Here is a 20,890-nt window from a genome sequence, read left to right on the forward strand (position 1 = left end):
AGACATACAGGTGATTCTTCCAGGTTTTTTTTAAAGGATGAATAGATGGGTGTGTAAACTGTGGAAGGGTGGGAGGTGATTTTGGTCTTTGCTACATCTCTGCCATATGAAAGATTTTATTGTCTTAAATATTTAGTATTGCTTCGTATTATTTATGATTCTGTTACTTCTGATAGTTAGATGAGGTGTGACTGTAAGTTCCACATTAGGTTATGTCTCCTAAATTCTAGCAATCCAGGTTAAAAATTCACTGTTTGAATGTAGTTTTTTGTCTGATCCGTAAACTCAAGGTTGTGTCTCAAATGTCAACCTCTGAATTGGGATTAATGTAATAAATAACCCAAATGTGGTCAATGTTCCATTTTTTTATAAACTAGAGATTAATTTTCATCCTTGTGTATATTGCATCTCTGTATGAAATAGTTGCTTATTTGCATACGCTTTAGATGACTATCGGTTATGCTGTCAGCACTGTAATAATACACTACAGGAAACAAAGAAATGTACAGTTCCTGCCCTCACAATCTGGACAAATATCAGACATGCTGGGAGACCAAGAAGTCAGTGCTGTAGTTGTGGATTTTAAAGATGAGCTGACCACATTTTACTGGGCTAATTAAGATATGTAGGCCTTGCAGGAGAAGTGAATTTGTTGGAGAAATAGGGAAGATGTTCATTGCAGAAAGGTCAGGAGGCAGTGTGGATGAGAATGGCAGTAAAGCATCTTCAATCTGGGGGAGTATTAAAGAAACATTTAGAGGGATAATATCTGTCTTGTTTCTGATTTGCTTTATTTATCCAGGTTGCTAGACCAGAAGGATGATGGGTGTGTGGTAGATATGCATCACTTCAATTCGGGAGCACAGTCAGTGCTGGCTTATGCCACTGTGAATGGTTCCCTAGTTGGATGGGACTTGCGATCCACTAGTAATGCTTGGACATTAAAACATGATTTGAGGCTAGGTCTCATAACCTCATTTGCTGTGGACATACACCAGTGCTGGCTATGTATTGGTAAGCTTAATTATTATTCATTCTCATTTTATTGGTTAGACTTAGTGAAGTTCCTCTAAAATAACTATGTAATTAAAGCTGTCCGTTATAGAGTGAATGTTTTATAATGACTCCAGATACTCTTGCCTCCAAAAGGGGAAAAAAAACTTTTAAAGAGCATATTTTTTTGCAGTCGGTATTCTATTGTATACCTAATCAAGAGTGCAGTCCCTTTACCTTTGGAACAGAAAGAAAGGATATAGATAAACAACTGGTGCAACAGTCCCTTTGACAACAAATAAATCTCTCACCAGGTACAAGCAATGGTACCATGGCATGCTGGGACATGAGGTTCCAGTTACCCATCTCCAGCCATTGCCATCCTTCCAGGGCTCGTATCAGACGCCTGCTGATGCATCCACTGTCTCAGTCATGGGTAATTGCAGGTAAAACAGATATCTTTCTTACCACCTTATTGTTGAGGATCGTGATTAAGGCTTGTTCTTCGCTTTCTGGTGCACTGAATGCTTGATTCTGCAGACTTGCTTCTGCTCAGCAGGTGAGGGTCACATTTGGATTCTGCCTCTGTGCCTTATTATGACTTAAAAAAAAAAAAAAGGGTACAGTGTTATCCCCAGATGAAAAATATAATCTCTAGAGTTTGTGTTCCTGGATATTCCAACTCTCAAGAGGTTACGAGCCCAGCACACTGCTTGCCACATATTGCTGCTTAGGGGGAATTTGCTTAAAAGACAGGAGGTGAAATCCTGACCCCAGTAAAGCCAGTGGGAGTTTTGTTGTTGGCTTCGTTGGGGTCAGGAGTTCTCCCAGATTACTGAAGATTTTCAGCAATATGAAGGATAGTTCAGTGTCCAAATCCCATTGAACTCAACTTATTTGTGCCTTTGAAAATCTCCCAAGATTCTTACCACAAACACTTGCAGTTGTTTTTTTCTTATATACACAGAATTGTAGTACTCTGCCATAATACTGCAAATATTTTATTAAGTAATAGTGCAGCAGCCCATTCCTGTAATGAGATTTTTTCTTATGCTTAAAATATTGTGCAGTAACAGAGCATACAAAGTTGCAGTATAGTAAGAATAAAATTTAAAGTTTCTTTCACCCAGTGCAAATTAAAATATTTTTAAATTTGGGGTTCAGAGTTTAAGTAAACTTACTCCTTAAATGTCACCTGTTTTATTTTAATGGGTGATGACATCCAGATTCTAAACATCTCTTTGAAAAGCCTTTCACTTGTGTGAAACCTGCACAAACAGTGCAAGTCCTCCTGTGCTGGTGAGGTACATAAATAGCTAAGTTTGTCCTGTTGGACTCTGATCCAGCAAAGGATTCACTTATGTGCTTGCCTTTAAGTATGGGAGTAGATCCCTTGAATTTAAACAGAAGTATTTACATGCTTATAGTAAAGTACATCATGAGTGCTTTGCTGGATCAGGACCATAATAGTCTACAAGAATTTCTATAGACTTAGAATTCATCTAACAGGTGGAAGGGAAGGATGTGCTCTGAGTTTCCTAGCCAGAGTGCTGAACTGCCTCTTATACCTATGCAGGCAAACCACCATTTACCATTCACAAGCTGGGGGCAGAGGTTCTCAGGAAGTAAGTGATATGATTACATATTTTCAAGAGGATATTGGAAATACAGTGGAGTTGCATCTTATGCGGGGGTTAGGTTCTAAAGTCAGCATGTAAAACGAAAATCGTGTATAGTCAAAATTTCCCTTGAAAATCCCTTAAATTGCCCATAAAGTACAGTATACTATACAACCCTGTACAGTAATATGTATAATGTGTACAGTATATAATAGAGTACATATGCAAAATATAATTTTACAGTACTGTATTTTTAATTACGGGGGTAATTACAGGGGGTCGTCAGGGCTTGGTGTTGATCCAGGAGACGGAGGTGACTGTGAGCTTGGGTGATGGAGGCGAGTCATAGACGAAGTGGTTGGCTCCGGTTCAGCTCGAGAAGTTGATTGCATAGGCTCATCTGCTGCCGGTTGTTCTTCCTTGAAAAACATGGTGATCGGCAACTGTCGCTGTTGTCTCTTGAGCTGCTCAAACATTTCTTGATACGGTCTCAAATCGTCCGTAATACTATGTGTGATTTTTGAGGCTTCGTTCCATAGAGGGATGGTATTCAGAAATTAAATCATTCAAGTGTTTCGCTGCTTGGAACACTTCAGCAAATTTATGAAGATTCCAACTTGCTGGCTCTTCCTGGTCGTCGTCGTCGTCTTCGTCTTTTGCAGACGATTTTATCAGTGCCTCTAACTCTTCGTGAGTCAATGTTTCTCTATGGCTCTCAATTAATTCTTCAATTTCTTCCTCAAGGATGTCGACAAAGCCATCACCACCCACTTGCCTGGCCACCTGAACAATGCGTTTCACTTCTTTGTCAATGGTCAGGAAACCCTTAAAATCATTCACACATTCTTTCCATAGGTTTCGCCTACATGCATTGACTGTTTCAGGCTTGATTGCATCCATTGCCTGTTTAATATAAGTGATGCAATCAGCAATTGTTGAAGGACTTCCAACGCTCCATCACCTTAAGATTGGGATCAGCATCCATAGCACTACGTATCTGTGAGAACGTAAGCCTTGTGTATGTGGCCTTGAAACAGCAAATTACGCCTTGGTCGAGAGGTTGGAGGATGGAGGTGGTATTGTCTGAGAGAAAGATGACTTCAGCGTCACTATGCGCGAACCGGAGTGCCTCAGGATGGCCAGGAGCATTGTCTACAATCAACAACACTTTAAAGTCAAGTCCTTTCTCTTCGAGGTACCACTTGACCTCTGGAATGAAACACTTGTGGAACCAATCCAGAAATAATGCTGCCATCACCCAAGCCTTTTTATTTGATTGCCAGAACACAGGCAGGAGATTTTTGTTCTTGCCTTTTAGGGCTCGGGGATTTGCAGAGCAAACCCGGCTTTATTAAATGCTCAGCCGCATTGCCACAAAACAACACAGTCACGTGGTCTTTAGCTGCTTTAAAGCCAGGGGCTTGTCTTTCTGATTTCGAATTGTAAGTGCGGTTGGTCATTTTTTTTTCCAGAAGAGCCCAGTCTTGTCAGCATTAAAAACTTGTTCCGGAAGATAGCCCTTTTCTTCTATGATTTTCTTTAATTGTTCAGGGTAGGCTTTTGCTGCCTCTTCATTGGCAGATGCAGCTTCACCAGTAGTCTGCATGTTTTTGAGGTTGAAGTGGTTCCTAAAACTGTTAAGCAAACTTTGGCTGGCTTTGAATTCCTTCTCATCAGAAGGCTGTCCCTCTTCGGTGGGAGGTTTGAACAGTGCGTAGAGGCTAAGAGCCTTTTCTTGCAACGTGTTGCCATCTGTAGGCACACATTTATGGTTCATGTCTTCCAGCCATTAGTTTAATGCCTTTTCAGTCTTCACTAAAGTTTTATCATGCACTTGGCTCGTCACCTTAGCAGTTATTGGAGCACTTGATGCCACAGCTTGACGAATTTCTCTCTCTCGAATCTTGATGGCACAGATGCTAGATTCATTGCGGCCATATTTATGCACCATGTTAGAGACCGACATACCGTCTCTCAATAAGTCCAACACAGCCACTTTTTCCTCCAGCGTTGGAACAGATCTCTGTTTCTTCAGTTGAGCACCAGATGAAGTAGTTGGCTTGCGTTTTGGGGCCATGTTATACGAAAAATACGTATCTTTAAACACTAGAATCACACTCAGCACGGCGAGATGCTCACACTATGAGAGGCACGCAGAAACTGAGACCGACTGAGGGAACAGCAGATTCACGTCTCCCATCTCGCGCTCAGTCATGCTCATTGAGTGGAATGGTGGGCGGAATCGCCCGCACTATTTACAGGTACCTTGTTTGTTTGTTTTGGTTGGTTTTTTGTTTGGTTTTTTGTTGAATTTGCATAAGTTAAATGCACGTATGATGTGACTCACCTGTAATAGAGAGTTTAAAACAAAACTATCAAAACTACCTTAAAGTGAGGTTTAGGGTCCTTTTTAACCGTAGTGGAGCTGCCACTGTAGAGATGAAAACAACAAAATATGTTCAGAACTTACTAATAGAGTGAGGCTGACATGTTCCCCAAGGAGAACAAGCCAAATGTGTTGTAAACTTAGCCTCTGTCAATAGAAAGCCAAGCCATCTGGTTTAGTTGTAACTGTGTTGGCAATGTCTTTCCTGTAGCTGTTCAAGGCAATAATGAAGTCTCCATGTGGGATATGGAAACCGGCGACAGGCGCTTCACTTTGTGGGCCAGCAGTGCACCTCCTCTTTCAGAATTACAGGTGTGACTTCCTTTTTCCTTTCCCATTACTGTGCTTTATAGTTTTCTTTAGAATTTCCTCAGCCTCCAAACAGAACTTCAGTATTTTTGCCTGTGTGTTTGATTCCTGCCTTTTGTTTCTGTAGTTTCTCAGCATGTGCTCATCTTGGGCAACTTTAATCATGTTTTGCTGTCCAAATGAAATCGACTTTCCAAAAAAGTCTAGGATCCTGCAGAAATGAAAGATACAATATAAGGCAACTGTGGGCTCCAGAGAATTAATTGATGTCAATTGTCTGGATTTTTTAGTTAAGGGTTTAGATATTTCTTCCTTATTAAACTTCTTAGATTCAATGGCTGGGGTTGGACCCCTTTGTGTAGTGTGTTTGCAAAGTGACCTTGGCACCAGGGAATTGGACCAGGTAGTTTGGGGTAGGGTATGTTGCCTATTCCCCTTGCAGCTTCATCTACTGTAGAGGAGTTAATGATATTTAACTCACCGACTGGTATGTTTGGTCACCCTATTTTTCTCACAAAACAAACTAAGCAACCATCTGTGCTGTGATGTTAACTGTAAAGATCTTTCCCAAAATGGCAAATTCATAGTATCGTGTTTGGGTCTCTTCATAACATAATGACCTTTAAATGTTGTTCCTGTGATCACAGTACCTCTGTTCTGTTGCACTTTCCCTTTAGAGAGTAAATGCACCACTAGTGTTTAGCAGTTAGCATTAAATAGAGAAAATATACCTTCATACGGAGCAATACGCACATGCTTTTTTCACTGTTGCTCATAAGTCAGAGGCACCTCCATATCTAGCAGTTAGTGCAGAACCAAATAAAATAAAATAAAAACCTTCAAGCAAAAAATATCACTAAACCCCCCTTTTTAATAAATGTTAAACATTCAGATTGCAGTATATGCTGTACTTGGTTAAATGACCTCTCTCTCTCCTGAATAAAAGTCCTAGGTTCCCTTCACTGTTGGGATCTTAAATAGTTTGCAGGGTTGTTGTAGCCATGTTGATCCCAGGATAATTCAAGTGACAAGGTGGTCCAATAAAAGATATTACCTCATCGACCTTGTGTCTCCTGTGTAATTATAGCTTTTCATAACTGAGATTTTTGTGATTCAGTTAACTGGCAACCTGTTATGCTGGTTCCTATAACCTTGGAACTGCCAGGACATCAAGACTTTATGTGTGTATCAATGTGCTTTTCAACTTCCTCATTTTACCCAATTCTGTAAGAGATAATTACTCTAATTTTACTCAGCTGAGAACATCTCTATGGAAATGTCAGAGAATTTTTTGTCATCTCTCATTTGAAGTGTAGGAAGAGTTAGTTTCTCTTGCGTTGCTTTGTGAACAGGAACAAAAAAAAGAAATGACGTTTACCTCTATATATTTAAGATTTGACCATTTACCAAGACACCAAAACACCACACTTCATGTTTGTCATGAAACAAAAGCCAACTTTTTACAAATAAGTTGCCTGTCTGTAATTGAGTCACTATTGTACAGGATGCCTAAGCAGCAGTTCTGCAGAAAAGGACCTAGGGGTTACAGTGGACGAGAAGCTGGATATGAGTCAACAGTGTGCCCTTGTTGCCAAGAAGGCTAACAGCATTTTGGGCTGTATGAGTAGGGGCATTGCCAGCAGATCGAGGGACGTGATCGTTCCCCTCTATTCGACATTGATGAGGTCTCATCTGGAGTACTGTGTCCAGTTTTGGGCCCCACACTACAAGAAGGATGTGGAAAAATTGGAAAGCGTCCAGCGGAGGGCAACAAAAATGATTAGGGGTCTGGAACACATGACTTTTGAGGAGAGGCTGAGGGAACTGGGATTGTTTAGTCTGCAGAAGAGAAGAATGAGGGGGGATTTGATAGCTGCTTTCAACTACCTGAAAGGGGGTTCCAAAAAGGATGGATCTAGACTGTTCTCAGTGGTACCAGATGACAGAACAAGGAGTAATGGTCTCAAGTTGCAGTGGGGGAAGTTTAGGTTGGATATTAGGAAAAACTTTCACTAGCAGGGTGGTGAAACACTGGAATGTGTTACCTAGGGAGGTGGTGGAATCTCCTTCCTTAGAAGTTTTTAAGGTCAGGCTTGACAAAGCCCTGGCTAGGATGATTTAATTGGGGATTGGTCCTGCTTTGAGCAGGGGGTTGGACTAGATGACCTCCTGAGGTCCCTTCCAACACTGATATTCTATGATTCGATGCCGGTCTTGTTTTGTGAAGCATGGCAACATAAATTAGTAATTTAGTACAAAAATGTTTTTGGAGATAGTAACATGTTTGCATTTTCCCCCATTAGCCTTCGCCTCACAGTGTTCATGGAATATACTGTAGTCCTGCAGATGGAAATCCCATCTTACTGACTGCAGGTTCAGACATGAAAATAAGGTAAAAATAGTCTGAGGAATCTCTTTAGATTTTTTAAAACCTATCACATCTTTAGTGAACCAATCTGCAAATAGTGAACCTATTACTACTAACCCACCCCCTCACAGTGCAAGCTTAGAAGTTTGTGAAATTGAATGTTCGCTTTTTCCACAGTCAAGAGAGCTGTGCTCTCTGTTCTATTCCTCGTTGCTGCTGCCTGTTATATCAGGCCAGGGTTTTTAACTTCCCGCATCTCACTTTTCCCATCTGCAAAACTGAAATAATACCCACCTTTTGTAAAGTGTTTGATATGCTATGCTGGAAGCAGCAGTTAGTGATGCCTTGTGAGTAAATGTGATATTAACTTTGATTTTCCATATTTATAACCTATAACTCTTCCCCTCAATAAAAAGAAAAGGAGGACTTGTGGCACCTTAGAGACTAAAGGTGCCACAAGTCCTCCTTCTCTTTTTACGGATACAGACTAACATGGCTGCTACTCTGAAATCTTCCATTCAATGTTTCTGTAAAGTCTGGGCTAACTGAATTTTACCTTAAGGGCAAGAAGGCTCTTACACAATCGTAGTGCGGTTTAAGCAGCATTAAGCATTTATCATGTATGTTTGTTTTTTGGGTTGTGTGTGTTTTGGTTTTGTTTGCTTTTTCCTCTCTTAGGTTTTGGGAAATGGCTTATCCTGAGAGATCGTACATTGTTGCAGGAAGTGCTACTTGCCCATCTGTATCCTACTACAGGAAGATAATTGAAGGCACAGAGGTGGTTCAGGTATCCTGTTCGGTTTTTGTTTTTATGGCCTGTCCAGGCCAGAGTTCAAGTTACACCAGTATGATGGTAGGGATGCTCTCATTGCTAGCACCTGTGCCTTCCCTCTTCTCTGGATCGAGGATTTCAGTCAGTGAGTTACATTTTAGAGGCAGAACTTGCTTTCGACAAACAATACCACCAGATAGTATTCAGTGGGGGAAGCCTGATACCTTGGATGATTATCATGCACATTGTAGGGAGAGTGGTCACTTTGGATAAGCAATTACCAGCAGGAGAGTGAGTTTGTGTGCGTGTGTTTTTGCGGGGGTGGGGAGAAAACCTGGATTTGTGCTGGAAATGGCCCACCTTGATTTTCATACACATTGTAAGGAGAGTGGTCACTTTGGATAAGCTATTACCAGCAGGAGAGTGAGTTTGTGTGGGGAGGGGGGCGGAGGGTGAGAAAACCTGGATTTGTGCTGGAAATGGCCCAACTTGATTATCATACACATTGTAAGGAGAGTGATCACTTTAGATAAGCTATTCCCCGCAGGAGAGTGGGGTGGGAGGAGGTATTGTTTCGTGTATATAATGTCTTCTGCAGTTTCCACAGTATGCATCCGATGAAGTGAGCTGTAGCTCACGAAAGCTTATGCTCAAATAAATTGGTTAGTCTCTAAGCTGCCACAAGTACTCCTTTTCTTTTTGTGATCCTGAAACTCAGTGATTTAACAATTTAATATTTTGGCTTGCCCGTCACTGAGGCATTTCCCCTGCCGGCTGCTACCCAGTTAGTGTGGAATTTGTCCTGCAGTTAGAAGTTGAATACTGTGTTAGTTATTTATGCAATGCTGTAAGTACACTTTAATTATGCCATAAGGAACAAATAAATGGAGCACAACTTAAACCATATCAGAAAAGTACAAGAATGTTTTCATTTCAGAATTCTGCTGCGATTGTGTCCCTCAAAGTGACCTTTGGTACTTGCAGCTTTACTGATTTAAATATGGCATTGTAATGTTTTGTATTGATTATTTAACTGAATAAATGCTATTTTAGAAACTTCTTCTAAGGAGGCATTTTTACATATTTCCTTAATATGTAAAATCAGTTGCCAAGGGTTTTTTTTTTTTAAAGTAGAATTTCATCCCTGTATGCCAATTTTGAGATAATTTTCCCTTATGGAAAAGTCATATACAATTAGGATAAAACTGGTTGAATTCTCTAGAGATTACTATAAAAATGTGTAGAATTTGAATATATCCTTTCTATAAAGTTAAACATAAATGATATCCCTGCTACAGAACTGTTTGTTAAAACATTCTAAATGAACTAGGATTTTTCCATGAGGACAACTAAGCATACATTTTCTCTTTTTAGCTTTTCCTTTACTGAAGTTGTAATGAGTTTGGCACACCAGTGTTTCCCTAATCACTAGTACAGAATTATGACTTCAGTGCAGAATCAAGAAGCTAGATGGTGAATGAAGAGGGTTCTTACCCCCACCCTCTTCAGTAATAGGAGGAGAACTTCTGGCAAAAGACAACTTATGTTGATTTTTTTAATGGTCTTTCTACTTTGCCAGAGTATGAAACATCATCTTTTAAATGTATGTACTTTTGCATACTTGTTTTATTTTAATACTTCCACTCTCAAACAGGAAATTCAAAACAAGCAGAAGATGGGCCCCACAGATGAGACCCCTCGTCGCGGACCAGAGTCTCTACCAGTTGGACACCATGATATCATCACAGATATTGCTACTTTCCAGACTACTCAAGGGTTTATAGTAACTGCATCAAGAGATGGAATTGTTAAAGTATGGAAGTAAAAGTTGCACTAGTATATAATATGTAAATATTTGTAACAAAGAATAGTACTATACTGATTTTGAAGAATACGAAGGTGACCATACATCAATCACTGTGGTTATTAAAGCTTGTTTAAAGGCCCTTGGAGTTGTTATATTACAGCTGCTTGGTTTCTGTAGCACTTTCTGAAAGTAACAAGCAGACGCTGTTTATGAAGAAATTGTATTTAGCCTTGTGGTAACCATACTATTCTTCAGGAACCTGTGAGAAAATAGTTTATGAAATCTCATGTTGCAGATTATAAACATAATGAAAGCTGCTGACTCCTACATAAACAGTATTTATGAAGTCTGACTTTTTTTACGTTGGATCTGGAAGAAGAGTGAAAGAATTTGTTGCACTAATGTCCATGTATACGCTGATAAATATACAGTTAATAGAGAATAAACTCCATTTGAGCTTACTTGTACAGTAGTTTGTCTGCAATATCTATTGTCCCTTTACGTCTATGGTGTGCTGAACCTTGAAACCTGCCAGGCTTCTGCTTACAGGCAAATGTCATTTATTTGAGCATGTTATATAAAAGAGGATTGAAAGCCCAATGGTATTGTACAGGGAAAAAAATATTTAAGCACTTCTTGCTACTCTCCCCCATTCTCGCCCCCCCCCCCCCCGCTGTCAATGAACGCATAAGCCACAGAATGAGTGATGCATAATGTTTCTTATTCCATTATACACTTTTTCTTGCACAAAACAGATACGATTGTTATATCCAGGCAGCAGGAAGTTTTTAGGTACATCATGAGCAGGCAATTTAGTCTCTTGTAAGTAATGACTTGTAAAGGAACAAGAATCTCCCATCATGATCACTGCATCGTGTCTTATTCTTAACACAGAAGGCTTGATGGGAATAGCACTGAGTATTATTTTTAGCTATTATGATCACATGAAACAAGACACCATCTGAAGTTTCAGGTAGATAGTTTAATTGGTACCATGACATGTTGCATAACATGCATTAAAGCTCAGTATAATGCCACCATAGTGACAGAAGGTACATTTTACGAACTGTCCCTATACAGTTTTTAAATGTCTTTCACCAATTAGAGGTAACAGATACATTTTTTGAAAAAAAAAAAAAAAATACCCGAGGCAAGCATGGCAACTTCAAAATTAGAAGGGTGAAACCACTAACTAGATCTGAACTCCGTATACAATGCAATATGTGCATGTGACTCTTAGAAATAATGCATAGTATTTTGTACTGTAGCCCCAAATTATGTGTTTCATACTCTTATGAGAAGTCTTGTTGACTTCAGCAGTGCTAGTTGGAGGGACATGAGGATCTGAATTTTGGCTCACCACTAACAGATTTGTGTTGCCAGACAGACAACAGTGACAGTTTCAGCAAATCTCTTTTCAATTCCTAATGTCAAGGTACTGTTATTTGCGCGTGCACTCACTCACTCAGCAGTACCTCTTTTTCCTAAAAAAGGTAATTCTCAGGTGTAGGCTTAAGTCAGAAGAATGTAAAATATTTTTTATACTAATCTCTAGATCAAAAACTGGTCTAAATTGCAAAGAATTTGGGATCTGTAGCTTTGAACAATGCCTATCAGGCGTGCTTATTACTGTGAAGGGTCACCTATGCCTGGTCATAAGAGTTTGAGAAATGGGACTTTTGTTCCTTGGAGTGCATGGATATTCAAAGCCTGATCCCACTAAAGCCAGTGGTGTATATCCCCAGGGACTTGAGTAGTTTTGTTTAAATTTTAAAATTTTCCTTTTTGGAATAAGATACACAGAAAAAAATATATTTAACCAATATCTCTTCTCTTCCACAATTGGCACAACATAATTCTAGGTTCAAGAGTTTACTCCAAGAGTAACTAGCAACGCTTCAGTAATATGGGAAGGATAGTTTGATGGGCTCACTACCTGCTTAAAGTACTTAACGTCCCAGTTAAAATGCAATGAGCTACTGTATATGTATGCTGTCTATTTTTAGATGTCTGTGTACTAACACTGAAATGAAGCTTTGTAAATGTACAACAAACCTGGATGTTGCAATGTTTTTGGTGACTATTTTGACATCACATCAGTCTGAAACTTGGTATATTGTGGCATATGAAACTAAATTTCATTTAGCAACTTAACACCTGTAAAAGGACCATCAGCAGCCAGTCTGCTTGGTTTCCATCAAAACTTATGATGGAATAGAGACATTCCATGGAATCGACATTTTCTGATGGAAAAAACTTACATGGGGAAGTATTTTTTACAAGCCCTATGCTTATGACCTTGGTTTTTTTTGTTTTGTTTTAAGGCAGACTAGATGCTCCATGTTAAAGAGACACTGTTCTTTTAGAGTGCCCCTTGGTCTAAAGGAAGTAATTCAGTCACCAATTGCACAGTTACTCTACCTGGAAAAGCACAGCAGTGACTAATAAGCCTTCTTCCTATCTTTACAAAATGCAACTTACACCTGTAAAAGGAGTATGGAAAATAAAGTTTCACTGAGAAGAATTTGCAGTGCATTGAAAGAGGAGAGTGTCACACACATTCATGCCTCAATTTTTGCCAGTCAACTCCAACAAAGCACAACTGACCTGGAGACTAGACAGTTCCTCAAGGGCCTGACGCTGTTAATTTCCAAGTGTCCTCACCTTCCACTCAGGTGATTGGGAGTTGAGCACATTCAGTACTATACAGGAGCAGACCCTACGTGCATATGGATAGATATATTCAAGTTTAACATACACTCTTGTCCATTTTTCAAGGAATAAAATGATTCTGTATCTGAAAGATCATGTCCACATTTCTTCCATGATTTCCACCAATAAACCATTGTAGGAGGCAGAGATGGGAATTTTTACAGGTCAGAACCATGCAGCAGTTAGTTTCTTCAGCCCAGTGCCATATTTAACCATTTCATTGTTTAAAACGCTTTGGTTCCAGCCATCTATAAAACAAAAACCCAAAGTGCCCTTTCTTTAGGATGAGACTGTCCATGCAGAGGACTGAAACAAGACTTGTTTTCAATACCATTGCTTTTCTTTTCCCCCTACAAGCCTTGTATTAAGGTAGAGTGTATCTTTTCAAACCAGTGACTGATGGCCAAATCTTGGCCTCTTGCCACAGCCTGAGCACGTGCTGTGGCGCCTCTCCAAAAGGCCAGGATGGGAACAAATCTCGAGCCAGCTGATGGAGCCAGTCTTTCCTCAGCCAGGAGGAGCGGCAAGATGCAGTGGCTCTATTAGTGCCCTCACTTCTCCCTCAGACTGATTCCAGTCCCCCCCAAACGACATATACTGCTTCTGCAGTTGCCAGAAGTGTGGAATTATGGGTAGGCTTTCCACCTCTGAGAACAAAACCAATGGACTAGATCCATCATGGGGATAGGGGAGATGTCTGAGGATGTGAACAAGCGCTACACAGCAAAAGAGCATCTAAAACTAATAAGATCAGAAAAAGTTGATGCACGTGTGCTGCATAGTAGAGATGCAGTTGCAAATGTGCATCCATTCAATCCCCATCACATCAGTACCTGACACTGCGCTCCAGGGAAATCTCTACAGCTATTTTCAAAGGATATGCAAGGGCCATAAAGGAAACAAAAATATTTCAGAAACACATCACTCAGAGCAGTGGATGTGCAGTACCTCTGAAAATTAGGTCACTTATTTAGGTGCTTAACTTCAGGCAGCCAACTTAGAAAATGTGAGCCTTAACCTCTGTGGGCTTCTGTTTCCCCATCCATCAATAGGAGATCACAGTCTTTGCTCCTGTAGAGCATTTTAGACCCGCAGATGAAACGTGCTGTGTAAGTGCTAAGCACTGTAATTAAGGGAGCTTGAAAGCAGTAGTGAATGCTAGCCATTTGCTTTTCAATTTGCTAGATATTTTACAAGAATATTTTTATTTCCACTTCTTCTAACTGCCATAATATTTATCCATGAGCCTTTATATGCAGCTCTCTTCACAGCATTCTGAGAACAGAATGTGCTGATGACCGATAAACTCTGTAGTGGCTGCAGATCCAACCAAAATCCTCGTTGGGTTTATAATACAGGAGCCTAGGAATTCTTGCTTTGTATTATTTGAACACGATCGTGATTAATATTAATCAAAACAGTTCAGGTGGACCAGGTCTTAAGATTTTACGGAGGGTGCTTGTTTCAGTGAGAATATCGGGGCTTGGGGTAATTGGAGGTCGTGGGTGAGCCACATCAGAGGCTCATGGTGGGACAGAGCCACAGGAGGGCGACTAAGAGGATCCCGTGTAGCTGAAGTTAGCTTAGAATGGGCCTGAAGCCATGAAACAGCTCTGTGCTTTGAGGCTACCTGACGGAGAAAGCAAGTGGCAACAGGAAATTCTGCCTGCTTGTGTAGGGGTCCTCTTCCTGTCATGCTGGTGCGGACTCAGTGAGTCTACAGAGGGCAGAAAAGAGGTTAGTTTGATGGCAGGAAGAGGAGGCGGCGACAGAGAAGAGCTGGTATATTTGGCTCCTTTCCCTCAGCTGAATTGTCTAAGGAGGTGTGAAGTCATCCATAGGGTTCCAAAGGTTAAACTGTCCACCCTGCTCCGTGAGGTTTATGCAGACATCCCCCTTCCTTTCCTTACCTCAGACATAACTCACGTTATCTTTCCTTCCGTTAGTTTTGGCAGCATTCTCCATTACGTCTGTAGTAACCAAGGACTGATGTGTACTGCTGGCAAAACCGTTGGTGTTTAGAGAACCATCACTTATGTCATCCTGGAACATTAGTGTTGCATGCCCAGAAACAGCGTATTCAGCATCAGCTATGGCATCAGCTCCTGACCAACTGTCATCTATGATAGCACTGGGGATAAAAGAACAGGAAACATTTTGCCCTGGCAGGAGGACTCAAAAATAGCTGGTATTTGCTAACTTCCTCTATTTCAATGTCTGCCCTTTTCCTTATGTTCAAGTCTTAACTCAACCTCTCAGGAACAGAGGTATTCAGATTTCAGTAAGGGCTCGTCTTCATGATTTGTAGCAAGCTGGGGTATGAATCTACCCTGCCCTGCAGTAAGTATCTGTGTAGACCCTGCTGCTATGCACTAGTGCACTTAGAGAGTAGCTGAAAGCACACTAAGGAACTGTTAGTGTGCTGCAGCAGGCTAGTGAAGGTCAGATTTACACCACAGCCTGCTGCAAACTAAATGTTCAGGTGGACAAGCCCTCAGAGCTGAAACCATATGTACCCCCAAATCAACCAACTATTGGTGTTGGGGCAGGTGGTGCTTTGCACAAATGAGCTCTGCAGGACAAACAGCAATCAGGCAGGAGGAGAATTTTGTATCTCGTTTTAATGATAAGTTTTAAAATCTTTGTTACAATTCTGTAGTTTTTAATTTTTTTTTAAATGACTGATAATTTTGATGGCAGAACATGAAATTACTGCCCAGCACAACTACTCACATGCATAAAGTGAAGCACATCTGTGAGCGTTTGCAGGTTCAGGACCTTTGGTAGGAATCCCTACCCAGGAGAGCTAGGTGCTCTCATCAATTTGCCCATATATAACAAGTCATCATAAAATAAGTGTCTGGACTCACACATGTTCTTGGCCCCTTCGTGCATATTCTGGTTTCTGAGAGCCAGCTCTGGTACAACTTCTCCTGAGCTGTACTGGTGGATATTTGTTGATTGCACCTGTCAAGAAAACAAGACATAGTAACAAAATGTACCAACTCAATGCAATTTGAAACAGTTTTCACTCAATTTTTCTTCTTCTGCCCCCACGTATCTTCATTCACCCAGCAGGGTTGTACTAAATACTGAAAGCAGTAAGACAAATTACTGTCAGAGCTTGCAAGGGCTTATTCTCAGCTTGATGGTATTTCTGTTTGATGTAACACAATAACTTTTGGATGTCACAGCCAAGCGATTCCAAAATCTCAGGGAATGGTCGAGACATAAGAACGGCCATACTGGGTCAGACAAAAGGTCCATCTAGCCCAGTATCCTGTCTTCTGACAGTGGCCAATCCCTCTGGGGCACCTGGCAATGAACAGAGCAGACAACCACCAAGTGATCCATTCCCTGCCACCCACTCCCAGCCTCTGGCAAGCAGAGCCTAGAGACACCATCCCTGTCCATCCTGGCTAATAGCCATTGATGGACCTATCCTCCATGGATTTATCTAGGCATCAGTGGGAAGAGTTCTATTGATTTTGGTGAAAATCGGAAGGGGGGGGAATGACACATAGCCCTTGGCATCTGATTGTAGACCTAGAAGCTTCAAGCACCACTATAATTGTCTACAAATCAAAGAACTACTTGATGGCTGCCATTAACGCTTTCTATCATAACACCCACCCCCATCTCAGCTCTGCCCATCCTCCCAATTCAGTTTTAAAATACTGACAAGAGAGACAGAGAGAGAGAGAGAGAATCAGAACAGTGGCATGGGGGCACATGCAGCCCCTGAGATGAAAGCTCCTGGTATGAAGGAGGGGGATTACAGGGAGTTTCTGAAATAGGATGGTGGTACACAGGGATCCTGTGTGAAGGGTGGAGGAATACAAGAAGCTCCTGGTGTGGGTAATGTGCTTGGCCTACAGAAGTAACAAGTGTGCAACTTTCTAGTATGCTTAACCTTTAAAAGTAATGTTGATACATTAATTACCACATTTCTTATAGTTCACTGGTTCAATAAGAGAATGAGAACAGGCCTATTGGTAAACTCAGTTTAAATACCTTCTGTTTCTTTATGCATAGGCACCATTGTTTAGACACATTCACACCATAATGCTATTACAAGCTATGATTAGTTTATAATATGTTTGTTCTCTCACCCTTGCAATTCAGTCCTTCTCAAAGGCTTACTTTTGCCTAGGGATCTAAAAATAATTCAAAATTTGTCTATGTTAAGGTAAGGACTTCAGGATGATTGTCCAATTATGCTTTGAAGTCTCCTCCAGTATCATTCCATCAATGAGTCTACAAGGGCTGCTGTGATGTGTAAGCAGCATAGATTGTACTAAATACATTCCCCATTTGCAGGTTCTTCTGATGTTTAGTCAAGTGATCCAAGAACACAACAACCCTTCTGACGTATCACTGTGTTGATCTACTACTAGGTCAGCGTTTTTTTCCTGTTTATTGAATAAATGGAAGGCCCAGGGAACTGATAATAGGATATCAAGCCCTCAGCCTAGGTCACTGGTCCAAACTGTGGCAGAAGCTAGAAGTGACTTAAAGTCACTGCCATCTGATAGTTGTTAGGTGGTCTATGTGAAATAAGGTTGGTGGCCTTAGTTCAATTCCTAGTAGAGAGATTTCCCCATCATAAAACCTATTGAGATCACCAGTGTTGATAGTCTTATTAGACAGCCCTAGGAATGAACAAGCAAGGAATTGAACCACTCTTTCACCCCTTAAGTATTTAAGTTGATCCACTGAGGACAGAACTGAGGGACTTTGGAATGGGAAACTTGCACTGAAGTCTCCATGCTAAACACATTTGTAAATCTATGGAAGACTAATGTCCAAGGTTATCAACCTAACCTCTTTCATGAGTTGCTGGACATTCACTGAAGAACAATGAAACAGCATTAACATAATAACTTACGCCTGAGGAGATGCACAAACGGTTTCATAAACCTCACTACATATTCAAGTTCAGGCTTGTGAACTCTGCCCAGCTGAACCAAATGATGTTCCAGGGGAATACTAGCCAGCTCTTCCAATTCTTTGTCATTATATACATGTCCTAATGAAATTACAAACAGAGCATATCCTTGGCACTTGGCTCTCAGAGATGCCTTCTTTAATAGTTCTTTGTCCCACTGACTTGTTTCTCCAGCAGATATAACAATGATAGCCTTGTGTTGTCTGGAGTGGGGTGCAGTTAAGAAAACATTATCAATTGTCCACTGTATGGCATGGCCAAGAGCAGCTGCTCCATTCAGCTGTTGAACAGATTGTTGGATATGTCTTTTCATTAACGGTCTATTGCTGTAGGCAACAAAGTCAAACTCTTTCTTTACAGGGCTTCTCCCTGGGCGGGGTTTGAAACCTGGTGGAGCATGGCTCACCACAGCCACCCTATCACCTGTGGAAGAAGTCTCTGGCTGAGAGGAAACGTTAAAGTTATCAAGTACTCTGCTCAAGAAGTTTTTCACGTTCTCAAATTCGGCACCACTCATTTTCTGTGAGCTATCCAAAATGAAAGCAGCATCCACATATGCCGGTGGTGATCGGTATCTGCGGTGTTCACAAAACTCATCTGGTTTACATTTGTCTGCAAATAAACAAAAAATTAGTTTGTACTTCTCTTTTTAAGAAACTGAAAGTGTGACAAGAGAAACGGCATCTGAGCTCTCAGTTCTGGAGAGGATTACAAGAGCCTAAGTTTAAAGTATTAACAACAGTCTTCTACCTCTGTGAAAGTTATGTATAATTAAAATCAGAAAGCTAAGGGATGGATCCTTTGAAATAATCTGCTCCACACAAGATTCAGCCTTATTACTAGGGCTGTCAAGTAATCACAGTAAACTCACGTGATTAACAAAAAAAATTAATCGCGATTAAAGAAATTAATCACAATTAATCGCAGTTTTAATCACACTGTTAAACAATAGAATATCAATTGAAATTTATTAAATATGTTGGATTTTTTTCTACATTTTCATATATACTGTATTGTGTTATAATTGAAATCAGTGCATATTATTGATTACAAAGATTTGCACTGTAAAAATGATAAATGAAATAGTATTTTTCAGTTTACCTCATTCAAGTACTGTAGTATAATCTCTTTGTTGTTAATGTAGATTTTTTTTGTTACATAACTGCACTCAAAAGCAATGTAAAACTTCAGAGCCTACAAGTCCACTCAGTCCTACTTCTTGTTCAGCCAATCGCTTGTTTACATGAGAGAATGCTTCCCTCTTCTTATTTACAATGTCACCAGAAAGTGAGAACAGGCATTTGCATGGCATGTTTGTATCTGGCATGGCAAGGTATTTACCTGCCAGGTATGCTAAACATTCGTATGTCCCTTCATGCTTTGGCCACCATTCCAGAAGACATGCTTCCATGCTGATGATGCTCGTTAAAAAAACAATGCATTAATTAAATTTGTGACTGAACTGCATGTCTCCTGCTCTGTTTTACCTGCATTCTGCCATATATTTCATATTATAGCAGTCTCGGATGATGACCCAGCACATGTTGTTCATTTTAAGAACACTTTCACTGCAGATTTCACAAAACACAAAGAAGGTACTAATGTGAAATTACTAAAGATAGCTACAGCATTCGACCCAAGGTTTAAGAATCTGAAGTGCCTTCCAAAACCTGAGAGGAACAAGGTATGGAGCATGCTTTCAGGTGTCTTAAAAGAGCAACACACCGATGCGGAAGCTACAGAACTTGAACCATCAAAAAAGAAAATCAGCCTTCTGCTGGTGGCATCTGACTCAGATAATGAAAATGAACACGTGTCGGTCTGCACTGCTTTGGATTGTTATCGAGCAGAACCCATCATCAGCATGGACGCATGTCCCCTGGAATGGTGTTTGAAGAATGAAGGGACATATGAATCGTTAGTGCATCTGGCACGTAAATATCTTGCAACACCAGCTACAACAGTGCCACGATAACGCGTGTTCTCATTTTCAGGTGACATTGTAAACAAGAAGCGGGCAGCATTATCTCCTGCAAATGTAAACAAACTTGTTTGTCTGAGTAACTGGCTGAACAAGCAGTAGGACTGAGTGGACTTGCAGGTTCTAAAATTTTCATTGTTTTATTTTTGAATGCAGTTATTTTTTTACATAATTCTACATTTGTAAGTTCAACTTTCATGATAAAGAGATTGCACTACAGTACTTGTGAATTGAAAAATACTATTTCTTTTGGGCTTTTTTACAGTACAAATACTTGTAATAAAAAATTAATATAAAGTGAGCTTTGTATTCTGTGTTGTAATTGACATCGATATATTTGAAAATGTAGAAAACATCCAAAAATATTTAAGTAAATGGTATTCTATTATTGTTCAATGGTGCGATTAATCGTGAATAATTTTTTTAATCGCTTGACAGCCCTACTTATCACATTAAATATCCCTCCCATTCACTTGTTTTAGGAGACTGGTGACATTTGTGGCATTATTTACTTTGATGCAAATTTAGAGCCAGAAGCAACTTTGTAATACATATAAATATCCCTAAAACACAATATTCTAAAAACATTTATCACAGGACTGAGAAATATGTAAGGAATTGTTCAGATATTACAATGACCAAATATACATTGGAATTCTACTAGCAATTATCACTGAATTCTTATTTGGGAAAACATGTATATTTACTGGCATTGAATGAGAAATAACTAAAAGGAGAAATTTCTTTGTTGAAAGAATACCACTCTGAGGCCTGGGCTACAGTAGGTGGGGGGTGTTCGAACTAAGATACGCAACTTCAGCTACGTTATTCGCCTAGATGAAGTTGAAGTACCTTAGTTCGACTTACCTGGCCGTCCTCACGGCGGTGAGTCGACCGCAGTGGCTCCCCTGTAGACTCCGCTTACTCCTTCTGCCAAGGTGGAGTACAGGCGTCGATTCAGGGATCGATTTATCGCGTCTAGATGAGACGTGATA

At 40.3% G+C, this 20,890-nt stretch overlaps 2 protein-coding genes across 10 annotated transcripts in view; one reads left to right on the plus strand and one right to left on the minus strand.

Moving 5' to 3' along the window:
• Window positions 1-10,715, plus strand: part of PIK3R4 (phosphoinositide-3-kinase regulatory subunit 4) — a 39,218-nt gene extending 28,503 nt beyond the window's left edge. For 6 of the 7 annotated variants that reach the window (XM_043540822.1, XM_043540824.1, XM_037890323.2 and 3 more), the window contains exons 15-20: window positions 803-1,014; window positions 1,308-1,439; window positions 5,210-5,310; window positions 7,611-7,699; window positions 8,354-8,462; window positions 10,102-10,715. In XM_043540822.1, the coding sequence (XP_043396757.1) occupies window positions 803-1,014; window positions 1,308-1,439; window positions 5,210-5,310; window positions 7,611-7,699; window positions 8,354-8,462; window positions 10,102-10,272 (814 nt within the window). In that variant the 3' untranslated portion in view covers window positions 10,273-10,715. Of the gene's footprint in view, window positions 1-802; window positions 1,015-1,307; window positions 1,440-5,209; window positions 5,311-7,610; window positions 8,463-10,101 lie in introns of all 7 variants that reach the window. The other variant, XR_006288927.1, reaches the window with a different exon arrangement.
• Window positions 10,716-11,216: 501 nt separating this feature from the next.
• The window catches only part of COL6A6 (collagen type VI alpha 6 chain), a 102,738-nt gene continuing 93,064 nt past the window's right edge, over window positions 11,217-20,890 (minus strand). For 2 of the 3 annotated variants that reach the window (XM_043540819.1, XM_043540820.1), the window contains 4 exons: window positions 17,855-18,526; window positions 15,837-15,933; window positions 14,893-15,097; window positions 11,217-13,214 (listed from right to left, as the gene is read on the minus strand). In XM_043540819.1, the coding sequence (XP_043396754.1) occupies window positions 13,191-13,214; window positions 14,893-15,097; window positions 15,837-15,933; window positions 17,855-18,526 (998 nt within the window). In that variant the 3' untranslated portion in view covers window positions 11,217-13,190. Of the gene's footprint in view, window positions 13,215-14,876; window positions 15,098-15,836; window positions 15,934-17,854; window positions 18,527-20,890 lie in introns of all 3 variants that reach the window. The other variant, XM_043540821.1, reaches the window with a different exon arrangement.

This window comes from Chelonia mydas, chromosome 2, assembly GCF_015237465.2.
Source record: "Chelonia mydas isolate rCheMyd1 chromosome 2, rCheMyd1.pri.v2, whole genome shotgun sequence".
Lineage (NCBI taxonomy): Eukaryota > Metazoa > Chordata > Testudines > Cheloniidae > Chelonia > Chelonia mydas.